Source organism: Loxodonta africana, chromosome 3 (assembly GCF_030014295.1).
Source record: "Loxodonta africana isolate mLoxAfr1 chromosome 3, mLoxAfr1.hap2, whole genome shotgun sequence".
Classification (NCBI taxonomy): Eukaryota; Metazoa; Chordata; class Mammalia; order Proboscidea; family Elephantidae; genus Loxodonta; species Loxodonta africana.
This window is the reverse complement of record NC_087344.1, coordinates 61292777-61309766: the sequence shown is the minus strand read 5'-3', so window position 1 is coordinate 61309766 and position 16990 is coordinate 61292777. Positions and strand designations below refer to the sequence as shown.

At 54.1% G+C, this 16990-nt stretch overlaps 1 protein-coding gene across 1 annotated transcript; it reads right to left on the bottom strand.

The window, feature by feature from the left end:
• Positions 1 to 526: 526 nt before the first annotated feature.
• Positions 527 to 16274, bottom strand: EXTL1 (exostosin like glycosyltransferase 1). Its single transcript, XM_003415405.4, has 11 exons — positions 14499 to 16274; positions 8154 to 8244; positions 7736 to 7843; positions 6700 to 6819; positions 5981 to 6113; positions 5678 to 5784; positions 4795 to 4890; positions 3922 to 4008; positions 3325 to 3485; positions 2088 to 2259; positions 527 to 1920 (listed from the first exon to the last, which is right to left on the bottom strand). The coding sequence occupies exons 1-11, from the start codon at positions 15272 to 15274 to the stop codon at positions 1744 to 1746; spliced, it is 2028 nt and encodes a 675-aa protein (XP_003415453.1). The 5' UTR covers positions 15275 to 16274; the 3' UTR covers positions 527 to 1743.
• Between the last annotated feature and the right edge of the window lie 716 nt (positions 16275 to 16990).

Genomic DNA, 16990 nt, shown 5'->3' with positions numbered 1-16990 from the left:
GCCTGGTTGTCGAAGCCATGATTGAGGAGGGGAAAGGTGCCTCTTTCCCTGGCTAGGCCATCCTGGGAAGGCTGTCTGGGCTGCAGGTGTGTGCTTCCTCCTTACCCTCAACTGTTCTTGACTCTGGGCCAGCTGCCCTCCTCTTTAGTTCCCAGTCCTCCCTCCTTCCCAAGCATCTCCCAGTTCCATGCCTCCCAAGGGAGAGACGTCTCTGCATCCCCAGCTGTGACTGACTCCAGCGAGGACCTGAGTCATCCAGAGGCCAGAGGTCAAGCTGGAGGATGGAGGTGGGAGGCCTTGGATAGGCCTTGGGGGACGGCATGTTCCAGCTAGCAAGCCTGTCACGGGAGTTTCCAAAGCAGCCAGGCCATCAAAGCAGGAAAACACCTGACACCCTGGACCTTGGCTGGACCCACCACCCCCACCTTTCTGGCGTCGCTGCCCCGCCCCCCACCCAGGCGAGCCCAGAGTCCCCCCCATCCCCTCACCCCGTGCAGCTGCTGCAAGGGTATTTATAGCTTGAGCGTGAGAAGCAAGGACACGCGCTTTATTTCCGAAGTGATAATTCCAGTTCCAGGTGGGTGAACGCGGGAGAACCCAGCATCCCCTCCCTCACTCCACCCTTACCGCCAGGGCATTCTAGAAAGCCCCTGCGCCCACTCAGCCCACCTAGAAACGGCCCCTTCTTACTGAGTCCCAAGTGTCGGGGCAAAAGGGGCGGGGCTGTTCTTTCAGATTCCTCACCCGAGTTTTCAGACTTCGGGCTGCACTCGCCAAGAACCCCTCCACGTCCCCGCCGCCGCCCTCTGACTGGGTGGGTGCGAAAAAACATCCGCTTTCGGGGAAAGGAGCGCGGCGTGGCTGTCCTCTAGTGGTCCACGCTGGTAATGCAGGGCGGGCCGCCGAGCCAGAACAGAGGGTCCCAGGCCCGGCTGGGGCCGACCACCTACGTTCCCACTCCCTTTCTCTCCCCACACCCGGACCGATAGAAGCCCCGAAACTGGCCTCCCGTCACCTTTTGCTCCTTCCTGGGGCGTGAGGATTGCGCTGGCAACCCAGGCATCTGTGAGTAGATGTTTTCCTCCAAGAACCCTGGAGGCGGGGGGCGGAGTTTTGTCTCTCACGCTGCACCTTGTCCACGCTCTGGCCACCGCCGGCACAGGGCCAGGCGCGCAGCAGGCGCCCAGTTAAGTGTTCCATCTATGTGTTCCTCAAATATTTATCGTGCACCTGCATGGTCAAGAAGAAGAGGGCACGACCCAGTCCTCTCGGCTCTCACAGGTCAATCCTGGGCCATGACGGTGTAAACATTGCAAGGCAACAAGAACAGAGCCGGGACTGCAGGGAAACACTGGGCTGTGGGAGCACCAAGAAGGAGACTAACCCCATCCGGGGGCGGGAATGGGGGTCAGGCAAGTTCCTGGAGGGGGTGAGGCAAGTAGATGTTAGCTTGGTGGAGAAGCAGAGAAAGGCATTTTAGGCAAAGGGATCGACATATGCAAAGGCCTAGCGTCCCAGGGCAAGCGCAGGGCACCGGGGCACTGCCTGCAGAGGCTTTTGGGGAGGGTAGAGGCCCTGCCCCTCACAGATGGGAGGGCTATGGCTGGGATTGGCCAACAGGGATCTGACGCTTAGCCAACTAGCTGCCTCATTGATTCTCAGATGTCCCAAGGCAGAGGGGCTGAGCCCCTAAGGCAGGTGCAGAGCCCCTAGGAACAGGGCTCGGGTCTCCACTTGTCCTTCCTAGGGCTTTTCCAGGCTGCGGTACTTCTTGCGCAGCACGGATACCGGGTCCTTGAAGAGCACCGGGTCCAGGCGAAGGCGAGAGGACACCAGGGGCATGTGGCCAAACCCTGCCGCCATTAAATTGATGCAGTCCGGGTCGGGGGGCTGCGGCTCTGGCCCTGAGCCCCCAGATGCCTAAGAGAGGATGGAGAAATGCGATGGAAGGTTTTTCTGTTCTTCTGCACCCCCTCCCCCAGCAAGAAGGATTTATGCCGACAGGGAATCCTTTCTCCCTTCTCTCCTCCTCCCTCCCCCAGCCAGTGCCCTGCCAGCGCAGGCCAGTTCCCCTCTGCCCTCCTCACCAGTGGAGGTCTGGCCTCCTGGTGCTGCTTCCCATAGGGCATCGTGATGGGGGGCAGCTTGGTTACTGATGCTACCAGGAAGTTCATCAGGACGTCCACACAGGTGGGTGCCTCCTCTGCCAGGCTCCTTAGAGCTTTGGGCAGGTAGTGGGTGAACAGAGTGTGGTAATATCTGGGTAGGGGAGGAGGACAGTGAGGCTGCAGCAGCTGAGTTCACCCCCAAACCCCATTCTCTTCCTTCCTGACCTCAGCTCTGCTCCACACTCCGTTTGCCCTCGATCCCCATCCCTCTTGCCTGGCTGCCTCAGAGTTCCCATCCGCAGTGTGACCAGCTCTCCACTGTGCTGGGTTTGTCTCCACTCTGGGGCTTGTTGGCAGCCAATGGTGTACTCCCTGTCCCCTCCCTCATGGGTTCCTCAAGGCCCCCACAACTGGGCTTTGAGTTCTGATCTCAGACGGAGCCAGATTGTGGGAGGCATCAGGTGGCTCCAAAGCCATCAGACACAGCAGCTGGAAGTCCAGCTTCAGGGGTGCTGTGGATTAATCAGGCGGACGCTGGTCCAGGTGAGCCTCACTTCACACAACCCCATACAGAACAATCTGGGGCCACTATGCACACATTAGGGGCTATGCTTCACTGTATCAAGAATTCCCTGCAAAGCTCCTGGGTAAATCTATAAGAGGTTCCAGGTTACACACAGTTGTTTTAAACCTGTATAAAGAACCCCTTAAAGAGCACAAGAGACCCTCCAGAATTCAGTCCCTGTTCTAAGACCAGGGAGCTTTAGGCAGCTTTTGGAAGGCCTGGGATAATCCCCAGCTCATCACACACACACATTTATAAAGCATCAGGACCATTCTCTTGTACCCCACCTACCACCACCACCAGACTCTGACCCACACACTGCCTGCACCCTCTGCACAACTCTACTTAAAATAATAACTTTAGCTACCATTTGTTAATATCTAGGTAACAGGAACTTACATGATTTCCCCACTGGATTATCACACCAATCACGTGAGGTGAATATACTGCATTTTACAGGTGAGGAAACTGAGGCTCGAGAGGGGTGAGGAAGCTTGCCTAGGATCACACAACCGAGATGTGGCAGATCCAGGCCTAGAACCTGAATCTTTGGGCTCTAAACTGAGCGCTATTTGCTCCCATGCCACCCTGCTCCCAGTTCAGGGTGGGGTCTCTGGCCCTTTGCTCCTTGTACCAGGGCCTGTGCTGTACCTATGGTAGAAGGTGGCCGTGGTGAGAACCATGGAGAATTCGTTGGCCCTCTCAGCAGTGTAGCCCCAGCAACCCTGGGCCTCATCCCAGAAGTGGCTCCACGTCAGAAAGCCCACCATCCGCTCTGGGAAGCTCTGCCACACCGCAAAGGCAAAGTCTACCTGGGGAGGGATTGAAATGAGGTGTGAGGAAGGATTCCCAACCAACCAGGAACGTTCAGAGATATGGAGGGAAGGCCGGCCTGGCTGAGGGGCTGGGGCAGGACTCAGGGGAGAGGAGACAGCAGCCATGACTCTGGAACTCGCTAGAAGTGTAGCATGAATGCTTCAGTGTATGTGTGTGTGGGGGGGGGAGGCGGGGGTGCTTAGGGGAGCTTTCCCAGCTGGGAGCCTCCAAAACAATGTTCCCGAAGGAGTCTGTGAAAGCCTCTATTAGATTTCTAGTGAGGAGGCCGATTGACTTGCTGGGGCGGTTTTGAAAGCAGGAGGCTGGACATCTTGATCTCTTGTTCGCTCGGCTCTAGGAATCTGTGAGGCCACCAGGGCCCTCTGGCTCTGTCCCCACCCACACTGGGCCCCTTTTGGGCCCAGCCCTCACCTCACTTGTGGAAAGACTGGTGTGGGCATCGAGGCTGAGGATGGCATCAGTGCTGATGGTGCCGTGTGGGAAGAAGCGATCACTGACCTGCAGAGGGAGGACAGAGAGGACCACTCAGCTGTGGGACCTCTCCCTGACCTCCCACAGCCAATATCTGAATATCTGAATATCCACTGACCAGCAGTCCCCTAAGGAGTGGTGTGGAGGGAAGAGCAGTGAACAACAGCAAATCTGGGACCTGGACGACTCAACTCTCTGGGCTTCGATTTCCCCTTTGGTGAGAAGGGGCAGTTGGTCTCTAGGGGCCCTTCCAGTTTTGACATCTCAGGATATCTCTATTGTCTCATTAGATACTCAAAGAAATGACTGTCAAGTGAGTGAGTGAGTAAACGAATAAGTGAAATGAAAATTTACTTCTCCAGTGCCTGCTTTTCAGAAGGCTCGCCAAATGTCCCTCATTTGAAAGAAACAGTTCCAGAGAGATGAGGTGACTTGCCCAGAACCATCCAGCAAGGAGGTGGCTCACATCCTTCCTGGTTCTCAGAAGCCATCCCCTCCCTGACCCTGGCCAAATTTGCCATCCGTCCATATTTTCTCAAATCCCAGGTTTCTCCCCTCTCCTTATCTGAGACATCAACCCCTCCCCCTACCTTTTCTCATCACACAAACCCCCAGTTACCTGAGAACATAATGCCAAGAGACCAGAGAGGGAAGAAATTGGGCCAGCAGCTAAAACCTACTGCCTGGTTTCTTCAGACCAAGCTTGAAGTCCAGCCTTGGCTCAGACCCAAGCAAAGCACCCCGTGTGTACCCTCCATGGTTCCCAGCATGCAGTGGCTGAGCCCACCCCCCACACCCCTCCCCATCCCTCACCTTCCTGTGCCCCTCAGTGACCGTCAAGGGGACAGCCGTCTTGGGCCACTTCTCCTTAGGTGGGGGTGGCCTCTCACTGCTCCAGAGAACCAAGATCTAGGAGGAAAAAGGGGTGGTCCTGAAGCCAGGAGCTGGAGGAGATGGGGGGTTCCAGGAGTCAGCTTTCTCAGGTGGAAGAAGTACAACAGCTGCATATATGCACATTGAGGGGGAATCCAGGGTCCTTTTGTTGCCATTCTGTCCTTGTCTCTGGGCTTCTGGCAGGTAGGAATTCTGGTGACATGAAGGTGGCCACCTGTGGTGTTACAACTTGGTATGGTAGCCTCCAGCCTGGGGCCTGTCCCCATCTTCCCTCAAAGCTTTTCATTCTCTTCCTCCCACTTTATAGTTTCCAGTCCACATGTCTGTGAAGCCTCTCCTTCTGCACCCTGGCTGAGCTGATGGCTTCCCTCTCTGCCAGTTTCCCTCCTCTGCCAGTGTTCTTCTGGGTCTAGCTGCCTTCTCTGGAAGTGAGATTTGACAGTCTGTGTGCCCGGAAAGGCTCAGTGAATCTGAACTCTGGGGGAAGAATCCTTTCCTGCTGCTTCTCTGAGTCCTCAGCATTGAACCCAGGGCCTGGCACTCAGAAAATGACTGCCAAGTGAGTGAGTGAATGAATGAACGAATATTTACTTCCCCAGAGCCTACTTTTCAGGTGGCCTCATCAGCTCCACTTGGGGGAGAGGAACAAAGACTTGGGACTTAAGGAGAAAGAAAGGGCCCTTGGAAATCTCCCCTCCCCCCCAAAATGTGTGGTCATTCTTGGGTTCTAGATGTTAGGGGCCTTTCCCTGACCCTCGCTCCCACCCTGGATCCCAGGACCCGAGCTGGCAAGGGGGCAGACCTGGGCACAGTGCTGGGAGCCTGCCACCGCCTGGATGAGCTTCAGGGGGAGCTGGCCTGGGGCCCCCACCCAGATCAGGGCGCTGAATCTGCCCACAGGATGGGAGCCTGGGGGAATGAGACACAGGCCGTCAGGGTAGGAGCAGGCAAAACCCCATGGAAAGTGACCTAAGTGGAAGACCTGGAGGGTCAGGAGAGATGTTGGGGGGCTCAGGAAGTGTCTTGGCAGGGCTCTGTGGTTGAGGCTGGGGCAGATATGGGGACAGCTGATAGGGATTCAAGATGTCCCATCTCCAGGGCTTACCCTGCTGCAGGTGGTAGAAAGGGAAGTCCCGGGGACTTCTGGAAAAAGTAGGCAGGGCCAGGAGTGCTCCTGGAGGGCTGTTCCACATCAGTGAGGGGTGGGCAGAGGCTCCAAACACCCGGTCCTGAATAGTCTGAAATGAGAGAGGGGCTGTGTAGAGGGGTGGCCAGTGTGGCCCTGGCCTCAGATCCTATAGGTGGAGTCTTAGGAAGTGAGGACTGGTGTAGTCCCACACTGCCCCCTTCAGGCTGTGGTGAGGGTAGCAGCAGCATCACCTGGTCCCTGGGGACAGAGTTCAGATGCAGAAGCTGAATAGGGGGCACTCAGTGATGGTGTTCCAAAGGTGGCAGGTGGTGGCAAACTTGCTGCCTCCCTTCTCTTCTTCACTTGGGGCAGATGTCACCAACAGGTCATGACATTCTTACCAGGCTCAGAATCCTTCCCAACACAGAGCCCCAGGCAGCCACTGCTGATCAGCTGGAGCTAGCACAAGTTGAAATCTATTTACCACAGCTGTCTCCTCTACAGATGGGGAAACTGAGGCCAAGGTTGGAGAAGGAACTAGTCCACAGTCTCACAGTGAAGCCTCTGATTTTCCCCAGAGGCATCTTCAAGGAGGAACTTCAAGCACTGGGTCAGGGGAGATGTGTCTAGGCAGAGGGTGTGGAGATGGGATGGGGATGAGGCAGGAGTCATGGGCTATGAGGGGCCCCCCTCACCTCCAGAGTGGTGTGGACGATTTTCTCCACTGAGGAAAAGTAGGCATCCCATAGAAACTGGGTCTGCTGGCGCAGGGCAAGGACCCGTGCAGGGGGCATCTCCTGAAGGGCAGCTAGGACCTGGGGCACAGAGGGAGAAGAGAAGGAGGAAAAGAGCTTGTCAGGCCCCGACTGATTCTGAGGTGGGGGGCCTGGGGCCAAGACCTGGGAATCAGAAGCCCTTTCTCCAGGGCTCTTGAAGTGGGTTGCAGTGGCCACCCTTGGCTAAGCTCAGGTAACATAGTGATCAAGAGTTCAGGGGTCACTCAGGGGTCATTAAATGCTACTTAGTAGCTGTGCGACTATAGGCAAAGCACTTACCCTCTTTAAGCCTCAGTTTCCTCATCTGTAAAACGAGGATAGTAGTACCTCCCTCATAGGGTGATGGTGAGGGTAAAATTAGATAATATGAATTATCTAGTTTAGCACAGTGCCTGGCACATGGTAGAGGCTCAACAAATGATAACTACTGTTATTAACCTCCCACATAGTCTCAGTTCTTAGGGGATTCGAGGCAGTTTCACGTGTATGTTTTTCAAAGCCAGGCAAAATTTGTTTCATCAGATGGAAAAATCGCTGTGTTATTTTGCTTTCCCAACCCAGCCCCCTGGAAGCAGTCTCTGATTTTGGATTTTCTGTAGGCTTTCCTTACACTGGGTATCTGAACAGTCATAGGCCAGTGAAGCTGGGCCCACAGGGACCATGAGGTCTAACTTATTCCATTATACAGATGGGAAAACCAAGACTGAAAACTGCTCTGAGTCGGAGAAGTCTAGAACCCTGGACGCCTGACTTCCAGCCAGTGCTCACTGCCATGAACCCTCAGGAGTCTCTGCTTCCACTTGATTCTATGGGAGCCCCATATGGGGGCAAATTCATCAACATACACAGATGGGGCATAGGAACCAGGACTGAGGCCATCCTGGGAGCTGGAATCCCAGAGTCCCTCGCATGTCGTGGGTCCAGTCCCCACCCTATGGGCAGGGCCCTGAGCTACCTGTAGTGGGAGCCTCTTGTCAGCTATAATGGCCGCCTTGGTCCAATCGATGACCTCGGAGAAGGGCAGCTCCCAGCGGGGACTGAGAAGCACAGGGATGCAGCCAGCCTGTGGGAGAGGGGTTAACTAGGGCACCCAGTCCCACCCTGCACACACTCAGCCCCTTCCACCTCCAAGCCAGCAGCTGCTGCTGTGGAGGGCAAGAGGCAAAGAGGAGGGGAAAGTAGTGTTTTTTTGGGGGAGGGGGGCGGAGTTGTGTTCTGCAGAGGGTGCGGTGAATGTGACCACAGCACAGCTGAGTCCCAAAGTAAGGGAGTGGGCAGCTCACAGCCCCTGCCCATTGGCCTGGGCCCAGGGTAGCCAGCCAGCTCAGGAGTGTGGGGGGACAGGGTGGGGGATGTCCAAGTCGGGGTTGTACCTGCAGGGCTTGGAGGAAACGTAAGGCATCAGAGCGGCGGCCTGGGATGAGGCAGAAGGTGGCGTTGGGCAGCGTTCCCCTGGGGTGGGTCCTAAGGAGGCACATGAGGGGGTCCTGCACACATGAGGCCTGAGACAGCAGCCCTCCACCCCACTTGGGGGCTGGCTCCCTCACTGGCCCTACAGCACCCTGTATCATCACTCCCAAGTTCACAGTATCAAGCCCACCAATATGTTCCAGATGGTAACACTCACAGCCTCACACTCATGCACTAACACAAACGGGAGCCTCACACCCACCCTTCATCCGTGGGTGGAATAGGAGGCAGGAGTCCTGGGTTCTAGCTCTGGCTCCAGCCTTGGTGGCCGTAGATGTCTCCCTTCCCTTCTCTGGGCCTCAGTTCCCTCATCTGCAAAATGCAGAGAGGGGGCCTAACATTTCCAAGGCCTTGTTTGACTTGGAATTGCCCACAGTGCCTTGCCACTACTCTGTCACACAGTCTCCAGGCGTCCCTCACCTGAGGGGCGTCCACCCTCAGCCCTCCCACAGGCCCATGAAAGGTTTCTCTGTCAGGAGGTGGGCTGGGCCCCCAGCCTGGAACCACACAGGAAGCTGCTGTCCACAGGCCCCCTCAACCAGGACAGGCCTCCTCTGTTCCTCCTACCCCCTCCCCTCAGCCCCAGGGCCACACTCAGGCTGTGTATGCCTGTCAGGGGAGGGGCAGGTGTCACAGCCTCCTCAGAGCCCTTTCCTGGGATTGCCCCACTCAGAGAACCAGTGCCCATGACCCAGTGGGAGTGGAGGTCCCAGGAACCCTGGGTTCACAGGCCCTCAGAGCAGGGCTGATGCGTAGGGCCCAGAGGGTCCTAGGGCTCTCCTCAGCTATAGGCCACCTGGCTCTGAGCCTGAAACTTCAAGAAGTAGACCTGGGAGGGCTTAGCCAGCCTCTGGGCCAATTCCCATTTGATGGGGGCGGGGGGAGTCCCCAAGAGGGCCAAGGGCTCAGGGTCACAGAAAGGGTTGGGACAGAAATGGGACCAGAACTGAGGTATGCCAACTCCCAACCCTGGGTTATGTGAACCACCCCAGAGCTTCTGCCTAAAGCTCAGGTGTCCACTAGGCTCCCCCTAGAAGAACCCACAAGTTAACGCTAGGACACCTTCTATTTCATTAAGAGCCACAGCACCACCCAGCCAGCACCATCGAGTTTATTCCGACTCATAGTGACCCTACAAGACAGAGTAGAACTGCCCCATAGGGTTTCCAAGGCTGTAATCTTTATGGAAGCAGATTGCCACATCTTTCTCTCATGGAGCGACTAGTGGGTTTGAACTTCGACCTTTTGGTTATCAGACAAGTGCTCAACTACTGTGCCATCAGGGCTCTAAGGGAGGGAAGACCCTTAAGGCTAAGGCTTCAGGGAGTTCAAAGACACAAAGACTCTGCTGAATAAACTGCACCCCTTAGCCCTCATTAACATCTATTGCCCTCTCCTCTGTGCCTTTTCTCTCCACCTGTAATGCCCTTCCCTGCCTTCTTAGTCTTATTAGTCTTAATGTCTAAGCTCAAACATCACCTCCTCTGGTAAGCCCTCCTTGATTGCTCCCTCTGCTGTGTTTCTATCGCCCTCTCGCTCCTGTGATAGTAGTGACCCAAGGTAATGTTTATTGATCATGGACTTTGCTTTAGGCACTGTTCTAAGTGCTTTACATCCATTGACTCACTTCATTCTCACAGCAGCTGTAAGAGATGGGAGGTATGTACTGTTACCCCGTTTTACAGTGGAGGAAACTGAAGCTCTTACACGGGGAAGCCAGGTAGACAGCTCATGTGGCCTCAGTCTACTTAACAATGTATGTCATAACCATTGATTTGTTTGTTTCTCCAATAAGACTGAGCTGCTTGAGAGCAGAGGCTGTGCCTCTCTCATCCCAGTACCCCCCAGAGCCTAGCAGAGTGCCTGACAGAGACTGGCTTCTCAATCAGTGTTAAGTGAATGAATGCTCCATGTGGCATGAGAGGATGGACACAGGGCCAATGGATAGAAATGTTCAAGAGGACATTTTCAGCACAAATTCTAGTAGCAAAGCTGTCTGGGAATGGAGCCAGAGGGTGGCCTCGGGAGGTGGTGAGTTCCCTGTCAGTGGAAGTAAACAAGCAGATTACCTGGTGCTGGGGTGGGTGGTGACCACTGATGAAGTCTTAGGAATCTGTGGTCTTGCAAGGTATCTGCCCCAGAATTGGGCTGTCAGTGCTAAGGAGGAAGCCAGGTCACAGCCCATGGCTCCAGGGCTCTAGTGGGGTCTGGCCCTGGGCAAGGCACTATTGTGACTTCTGTGGGCCCTTCCCTCCATTAAAAATATTTTTTAAAACTATATTTTATGCTAACAGGCAGCCATCTAAGATGCATCAATTGGTCTCAACCCACCTGGATCAAAGAATGAAGAACACCAAGGTCACAAGATAATTATGAGCTCGAGACAGAAAGGGCCACATGAACTAGAGACTTACATCATCCTGAGACCAGAAGAACTAGATGGTGCCCGGCCACAACCAATGACTGCCCTGACAGGGAGCACAACAGAGATCCCCTGAGGGAGCAGGAGAGCAGTGGGATGCAGACCCCAAATTCTCATGAAAAGACCAGACTTAATGGTCTGACTGAGACTAGAAGAATCCCAGCAATCACGGTCCCCAAACCTTCTGTTGGCCCAGGACAGGAACCATTCCCGAAGACAACTCATCAGACATGGAAGGGACTGGACAATGGGCTGGAGAGAGATGCTGATGAGGAGTGAGTTACTTGTATCAGGTGGACACCTGAGACAGTGTTGGCATCTCCTGTCTGGAGGGGAGATGGGAGGGTAGAGAGGGTTAGAAACTGGCAAAACGGTCACAAAAGGAGAGACTGGAAGGAGGGAGCGGGCTGACTCATTGGGGGAGAGTAAACGGGAGTATGTAATAAGGTGTATATAAGTTTATATGTGAGAGACTGACTTGATTTGTAAACTTTCACTTAAAGCACAATAAAAATTATTAAAAAAAAAACTATATTTTATAACTATGTTGGTATAAAGACAAGAAGCCCTGGTGGCACAGTGGTTAAAGCACTTGGCTGCTAACTGAAAGATCAGAGGTTTGAACCTATCACCCGCTCTGAGGGAGAAAGATGTGAGTCTGCTTCCATAGAGATTTACAGCATTGGAAACCTTATGGGGCAGTTCTACTCTGTCCTACAGGGTCACCACGAGCCGGAATTGACTTGACAGCAACAGGTTTGGTTTTAGTCGGTATAAAGACAAATAATATCACATATTAAAACATTTTCTTCTGGCTAGAAGTCCTTTTTTTTTTTTTTTTTCCTGATCTGGGAAGAAATGAACACATTTGTGTGGCCCCTAAAAGTATCGTGTGCCCTAGGCTCTGTGCCTCCTGTGCCTAACGATACAGGCAGGGAGACTGTAAAATATACACTGAATTTATGTTAAAAAAAAAAAAAAAAGTGGGGGAGAACATATATGCATACTGCCTGTACAGTCACATCTCAGGAAACAAGTACAAGAAACTGTGTGTTGACCTCCAGAAGGAGAACTGGGTGGCCAGGAGACAGGCTGGGAGGAAGACTTTTTACTGTGTCCCTTTTTGTACACTGTGAATTTTGTACCAGGTCAATGAATTACCCCTTCATAAAAATGAATAAGTAACAATTTAAATGGGTGGGAACTTATTCCAAAGCAACAGGAGGCTATTCAACCAAGGTGGAAAAACATGGGCTTTGGAGCCAGAAGTGCAGGGTTGGATCCCAGCTCCACTGCTTCCAAGTGTCTGATCAGAAGTGAGCAGGGCCATGCTGGATTGAGAACCTTGTCACCAAAGGCCCTCTTTGAACCTTAGTTTCCTGTTCCTTGGAATGGAGGTAATACCATTTTTGAAGGGTGCTTGAAAGAATTGGCAATGACTTGTATAAAGTGCCTGGCAAACCGTGTGGCCCGGGGGATGTTAGCTTCCTCCTCTCCCCTCCCACTTTCCCACCAGTGCTAGCGGAGTGAATTGTGCCTGCGGAGGGGACTGTGAATTGCCTCTTTCTCAGCCAGCTCTTGTTTATTCAGGCCACCTTCTGGGGACTGGCCCTGAGGCTGTAGACCTCTCTCTCTCACTCTGCCCCTGTACTCTCTTTTCTCTCTCGGTCTGGTCCAGGTAGCTGCCTGACACTTTAGGGAAACTGAAGCTCAAGCTACCCTAGAGATTATAAGTCCTGTCACCCAAAGGGGGGCTGAGGCCGAAGATAGAACTCTTTGAAGTTCCTCTAGAGGACCCCTAGAGCCGCCCGGCTTCACCCCACGGACACAGACTTATCAAACGTGCTACTCAGAGGGTGGCCCAGGCTGATTAGAAAACCTGGCCGGTTTTCTGGGCAATTTTAGATCAATCCGCAAACATTTGGTTTACATGTCCAGCCACCTGGGGATACAGAGTTAGATCTGGGGTCTTACCTTGAAGTCTGGTCTTGGTTCTCAATGGGGTCACGCAGATATGTGTGTGTACGTGTGTGTTGATGTGTTTGTGTGTATATGCAGGCAGCGTCCCTAACTTTCAGCTTCTCAGAGAAATCCAGACTAAAATAGCTTTCAGATTCACCAATAACTCACTGCATTTACCTGTAACTAAAGTCAGCCAAAAGGTCTTTCTGTAAGCAAGAACGGCTAAGCGTTTAAGTGTTCAGCTGCTAACTGAAAGGCTGGTGGCCCAAACTCATCCAGTAGCTCCACGGAAGAAAGACCTGGAGACCTGCTCCCGTAAAGATTACAGCCGAGAAAACCCCATGGGGCTATTCTACTCTGTTACATAGGGTCACTATGAGTCAAAATCGACTCGATGTCACAAGACAACAACAACATAGCCAGAAAAGTGTGGGGAAGGGGGGAGGCTGGTAAACGGAGAAACTTGCCACCAAAGGTGAGCTTCTGTCTGAGCTCTGAGCTGGCAGTGCCTGGGGAGATCTCCCAGGAGCCCCAAGCAGAGGCATAAAAGGAGCTTGGTCATGTGCAGAATTCCTGGGAGGGAAGTGAAGCTCAGAATAGCCTCTGTTGTTCTAGCAGAGAACAGGGAGATGGGGAGTACCTGAGGGAGAGAGCTGGGGTAGGATACGAGTGACAGGTTCCAACTTGGGCCAGCCCCAGGAGATAGAGAGGGAAGCCTTTGCCGCGGGGGCCCTGGGCAACCTCAGAAGGACTTGATTTGAATTCTTGCCTGCCCAGTCAGCCTTTGGAAACTACTGGCTTCCTAGGGGGTGCAGAGAGTGCTCAGGGCTTAGCTGCTTTGTTACCTGAGGTGTGTCACCAACTAGCTGCAGTGGACAGAAGTTTCTGAACAAGTTTTCCACGTCCTACAGTTCTGTGTCCTGGTTGCACAGTGGTTAAGCACCCCGCTGCTAGCCAAAAGGGGGCAGTTGGAACCCACCAGCTGCTCCACTGGAGGAGGATGTGACAGTCTGCTTCCATGAAGACTTAAAGCCTTAGAAACCCTATAGGGCAGTTCTACTCTGTCCTAAAGGGCCACTATGAGTCAAAATCGACTCAATGGCAAGGAGTACAGGCTCCCATGCTCCTTATATAGTGTTCAGGCACCTTCCCTGGCAGGAAGTTCTTCTTTAGGTCTGACCTAAGTCATACTTGCTATAACCAAATACTACTTCCTTGAGAGGTTAATATTCCAAATTAGACATTGGGCAGCTTCCATCTGTGACCAATTACTTATCTCCATGGCCCCTCTTAGTCATTTGACTGGCTGATCATAGACTTTCTCTCAAAACTCAGAATTCTAATTCTGAGGGCTTTGGTAACAGACAATTCTGGACTCAAACACTGGCTGTGCTCTTTCTAGCTGTGTGGCCTCAGACAAGTTATTTAACCTCTCTGAGCTTCAGTGTTTGGTATACAAACAAATAATAGCAATTCACATTATTTTATTATCATCATTATTTTAGAAAAAGTTAGTATTTATAAAAGTGCAGACACTATCCAAATGTATGTTAAATAATATATCAGGGAAGGAGAGATTGGAATGAGGGAAATGGAGAAAGTAGGGATGAGTCATGTTTTACATTTTTAAAGAACCCCAAGGAAGAACTCCCAAACCTGTGGTTGACATTCCTTGCATCATATCATCAGCTTGGTAGAAGTGTTCTCTGTTGTCTAACCTGACTCCCTCCTGCTGCAGCTGAGGCCTGAGTTTGCCAGAACTAGTTGGTTCTCTTATCTCAATCCTGCCCTCTACCCTGGCCTCTGGGCTCCATACTGTCACACCTCCTCCCGCCACAGCCCCAAAGGGGAAAAGTCCACTTACTGCGTAGGTCCAGGGTCCTGCTCATAGCGCCCATCCCAGAGGCATGTGGAGGAGTCGGTGCCTGCTGTGCGCCACCCACCTCTCTCCTCTGCCAGGGCTAGCAGGGTCTCCCCAGGGTGGGGGCTATGCTGCTGCAGCTTGCCAGGAGCCCCACCTCGAAATGGGTGGGCTTCAGGGAGAAGTGGGAGAGCCACGTCGAAGCCACGCCGGAAGGTGTCTACTGTGGGGCTGGCCTCAGCCACCATGGCCTGTCCCAGCTGGAAGGTCTTGGGGCAGGGGGCTGGGTGGAGACTGAAGACCAGATGGTTCTTGCCCCCATTCCATTGTGGAGGCACTGGGCTGGCCTCTGCAGCAGGGGCGTCTAGGCTGAGGAAAAGGAGGAGGCAGGCCTCACCAGGGTTGGATGTGTGGTAGCGGGAGCCCTCGATGGAAGCCAGGATCCGGCGATGAATCTCAGAGGTTGGTTCTGCCGCAGGGTACACGAACACCTTGAGGCTACCACCCCTGCACTGGGAAGTGTCAAAGCAGGCTTCCCAGCTGCAGCCGTTGCTGCTGGGGGCTCGGGAAGGTCGAGGGGATTCTTCTGGAAGCTCCCCAGGCTGGAAAAAGCTCTGTAGGAGCTCCGTATCTAGCCAGCGGGGCCAGCCTTGAGGGGCTCCTGGCAGAGGTCTCGGGGGCACAGCCAGGCGGAGAAGTGGGGAGACCCCCAGGAGGACGAGGAGGAGCCAGGAGGCTGACAGTGCCAGCCAAAGGGACTTTCTTCTCCAGGACTGCATGTGGCCACCCACAGCCTGGTTTGGGGGAAGCTAGGAGGCCTTGGCTAGGAAGCAGAAAGAGCAGGGGCCTGAGGGTGGGTGGCCGGTGCTAGGATCAGTCTTCTAGTCCAGCGCCCTCATTGTACAGATAGGAAGACTGAGGCCAGGCATAAGAGGCCAGGTAAGACCCAGCTTCCTGACCTTGCCTTCCTGTGGTCAGCACTCTGCTTCCTTGGCCTTTGGACAGCCAAGCTAGCCTCTGCCCTTCCCACAGCCCCCCTGCTCCAGGGCACTGCTCAGGCTGATGCAACCCCTGTCCAGGCTGCAAGGCTGTGGCCTTCTGTCCCTCCAGCTGCACCCCCTGACTCTGCCCTTGTCTGAGAGGAGGGCTGTCTGCCAGGCCATGGGGGACCCGTGAGGACTCCCCAGGGGGCAGTTTGGCCAGGGTGCAGGGCTGGAAGGAAGCAGGGCTGGTCTCCTCAGGGCACTCCTGCCTAGGCAGCCCTGGCTGCCCCTGTGCCTGCTGGCAGGCACTCCTGGACTGTGGTCCCTGCGGTTGGAGCTAAAATTAGACCCTGCACCCCATGTAGGCCATCAGGGCCAGCTGGGGTCAGGGCCTTGGTGCGGCTGGTGCCCCCTGCCTGGGGGGCTGGGAGGGCTCTGGGTCCTGGTCATCTTCCTCCCTGCCACTGTCCCCACTCCCGTAGTGCTGCCTCTTCTCCCTTGAGCACTGGCAGCTGGCCCTGTACCCTCTGACTTGGAGCTATCACGGTGCAGAGGCCAGGTCTCCTGCCCCAGCCCCTGCCCCAAGCCCCAAGTCCCTGCCAGTGTCTCCCTCTGCTCCCTCTCCAGGCTGCATCTGGCTGGTCTGGATTCCTTTCCCAGCGGCAGCCTGGCTCCTCCCCTGCCAGCCCTGATTCGCTTCTGGCTGGAAGGCAAAGTCTCCACTTAACCCTTTCCAAACCAGTTTCTTCGATTTTTCATAATAATAACCACACCTTACAGTTTGTCAGGAGCTGCCACAGCCTCATCTCTTCGAGCTCTCACAGTAGTTCTCTAAGGCAGAGATTTATCACAGACATTTTTTACAGATGAACAAAGTGACAGTCACAGAGGGAATGGAATCTTCCTAAGGTGACCCAGGTAAAAAGTGGTAGGGTGGGGATTTCAACTCTGAGCATCTGACCCTAAACCTTAGAGTTTCCCACTGGCTACCCCTACTGGGTATGTGAGTATGGGGAGTCTATAAATTAACAGGAGGGAAAGTCAACAGATGAGATGAGTGAGAAGGAATTAAGGGGCTGGGGACGTTGGGAAAGGCGCCCCCAACTCTCCCCATGGTTGGTCCCCTCTTGCTTCAGTCATTCTTTCCATCTAGCTCTGGCCTCTTAGGGCCCACTCCTGGCCCCCTTCATTCAGACACACAGGTCTGCCCTTGCCTGGAGCTCTGCAGGGAAAGGCTTAGTGCTTGTTCTAGTCCTGGTGAGGGGTTCTTCCCGAGGTTGAATTTGACTCTCCATTAATTCATGCTCCATTGAGGGGCTCCCCTGGTCCTGGGCCTGGGCTCTGTGAGAGGAGTCAAGGAATGGGTGATGAGGGAGACACAGACCCTGACTACCAAGAGCTCTAGCCTGATGAGGGAGGCCCCGTGGAGTCCACAGATCTGGAATTGAGCTCTGCCTCTACCTCTTACTAAGGAGCCCTAGTAGTGCAATGGTTAAGCACTCCGCTGCTAGC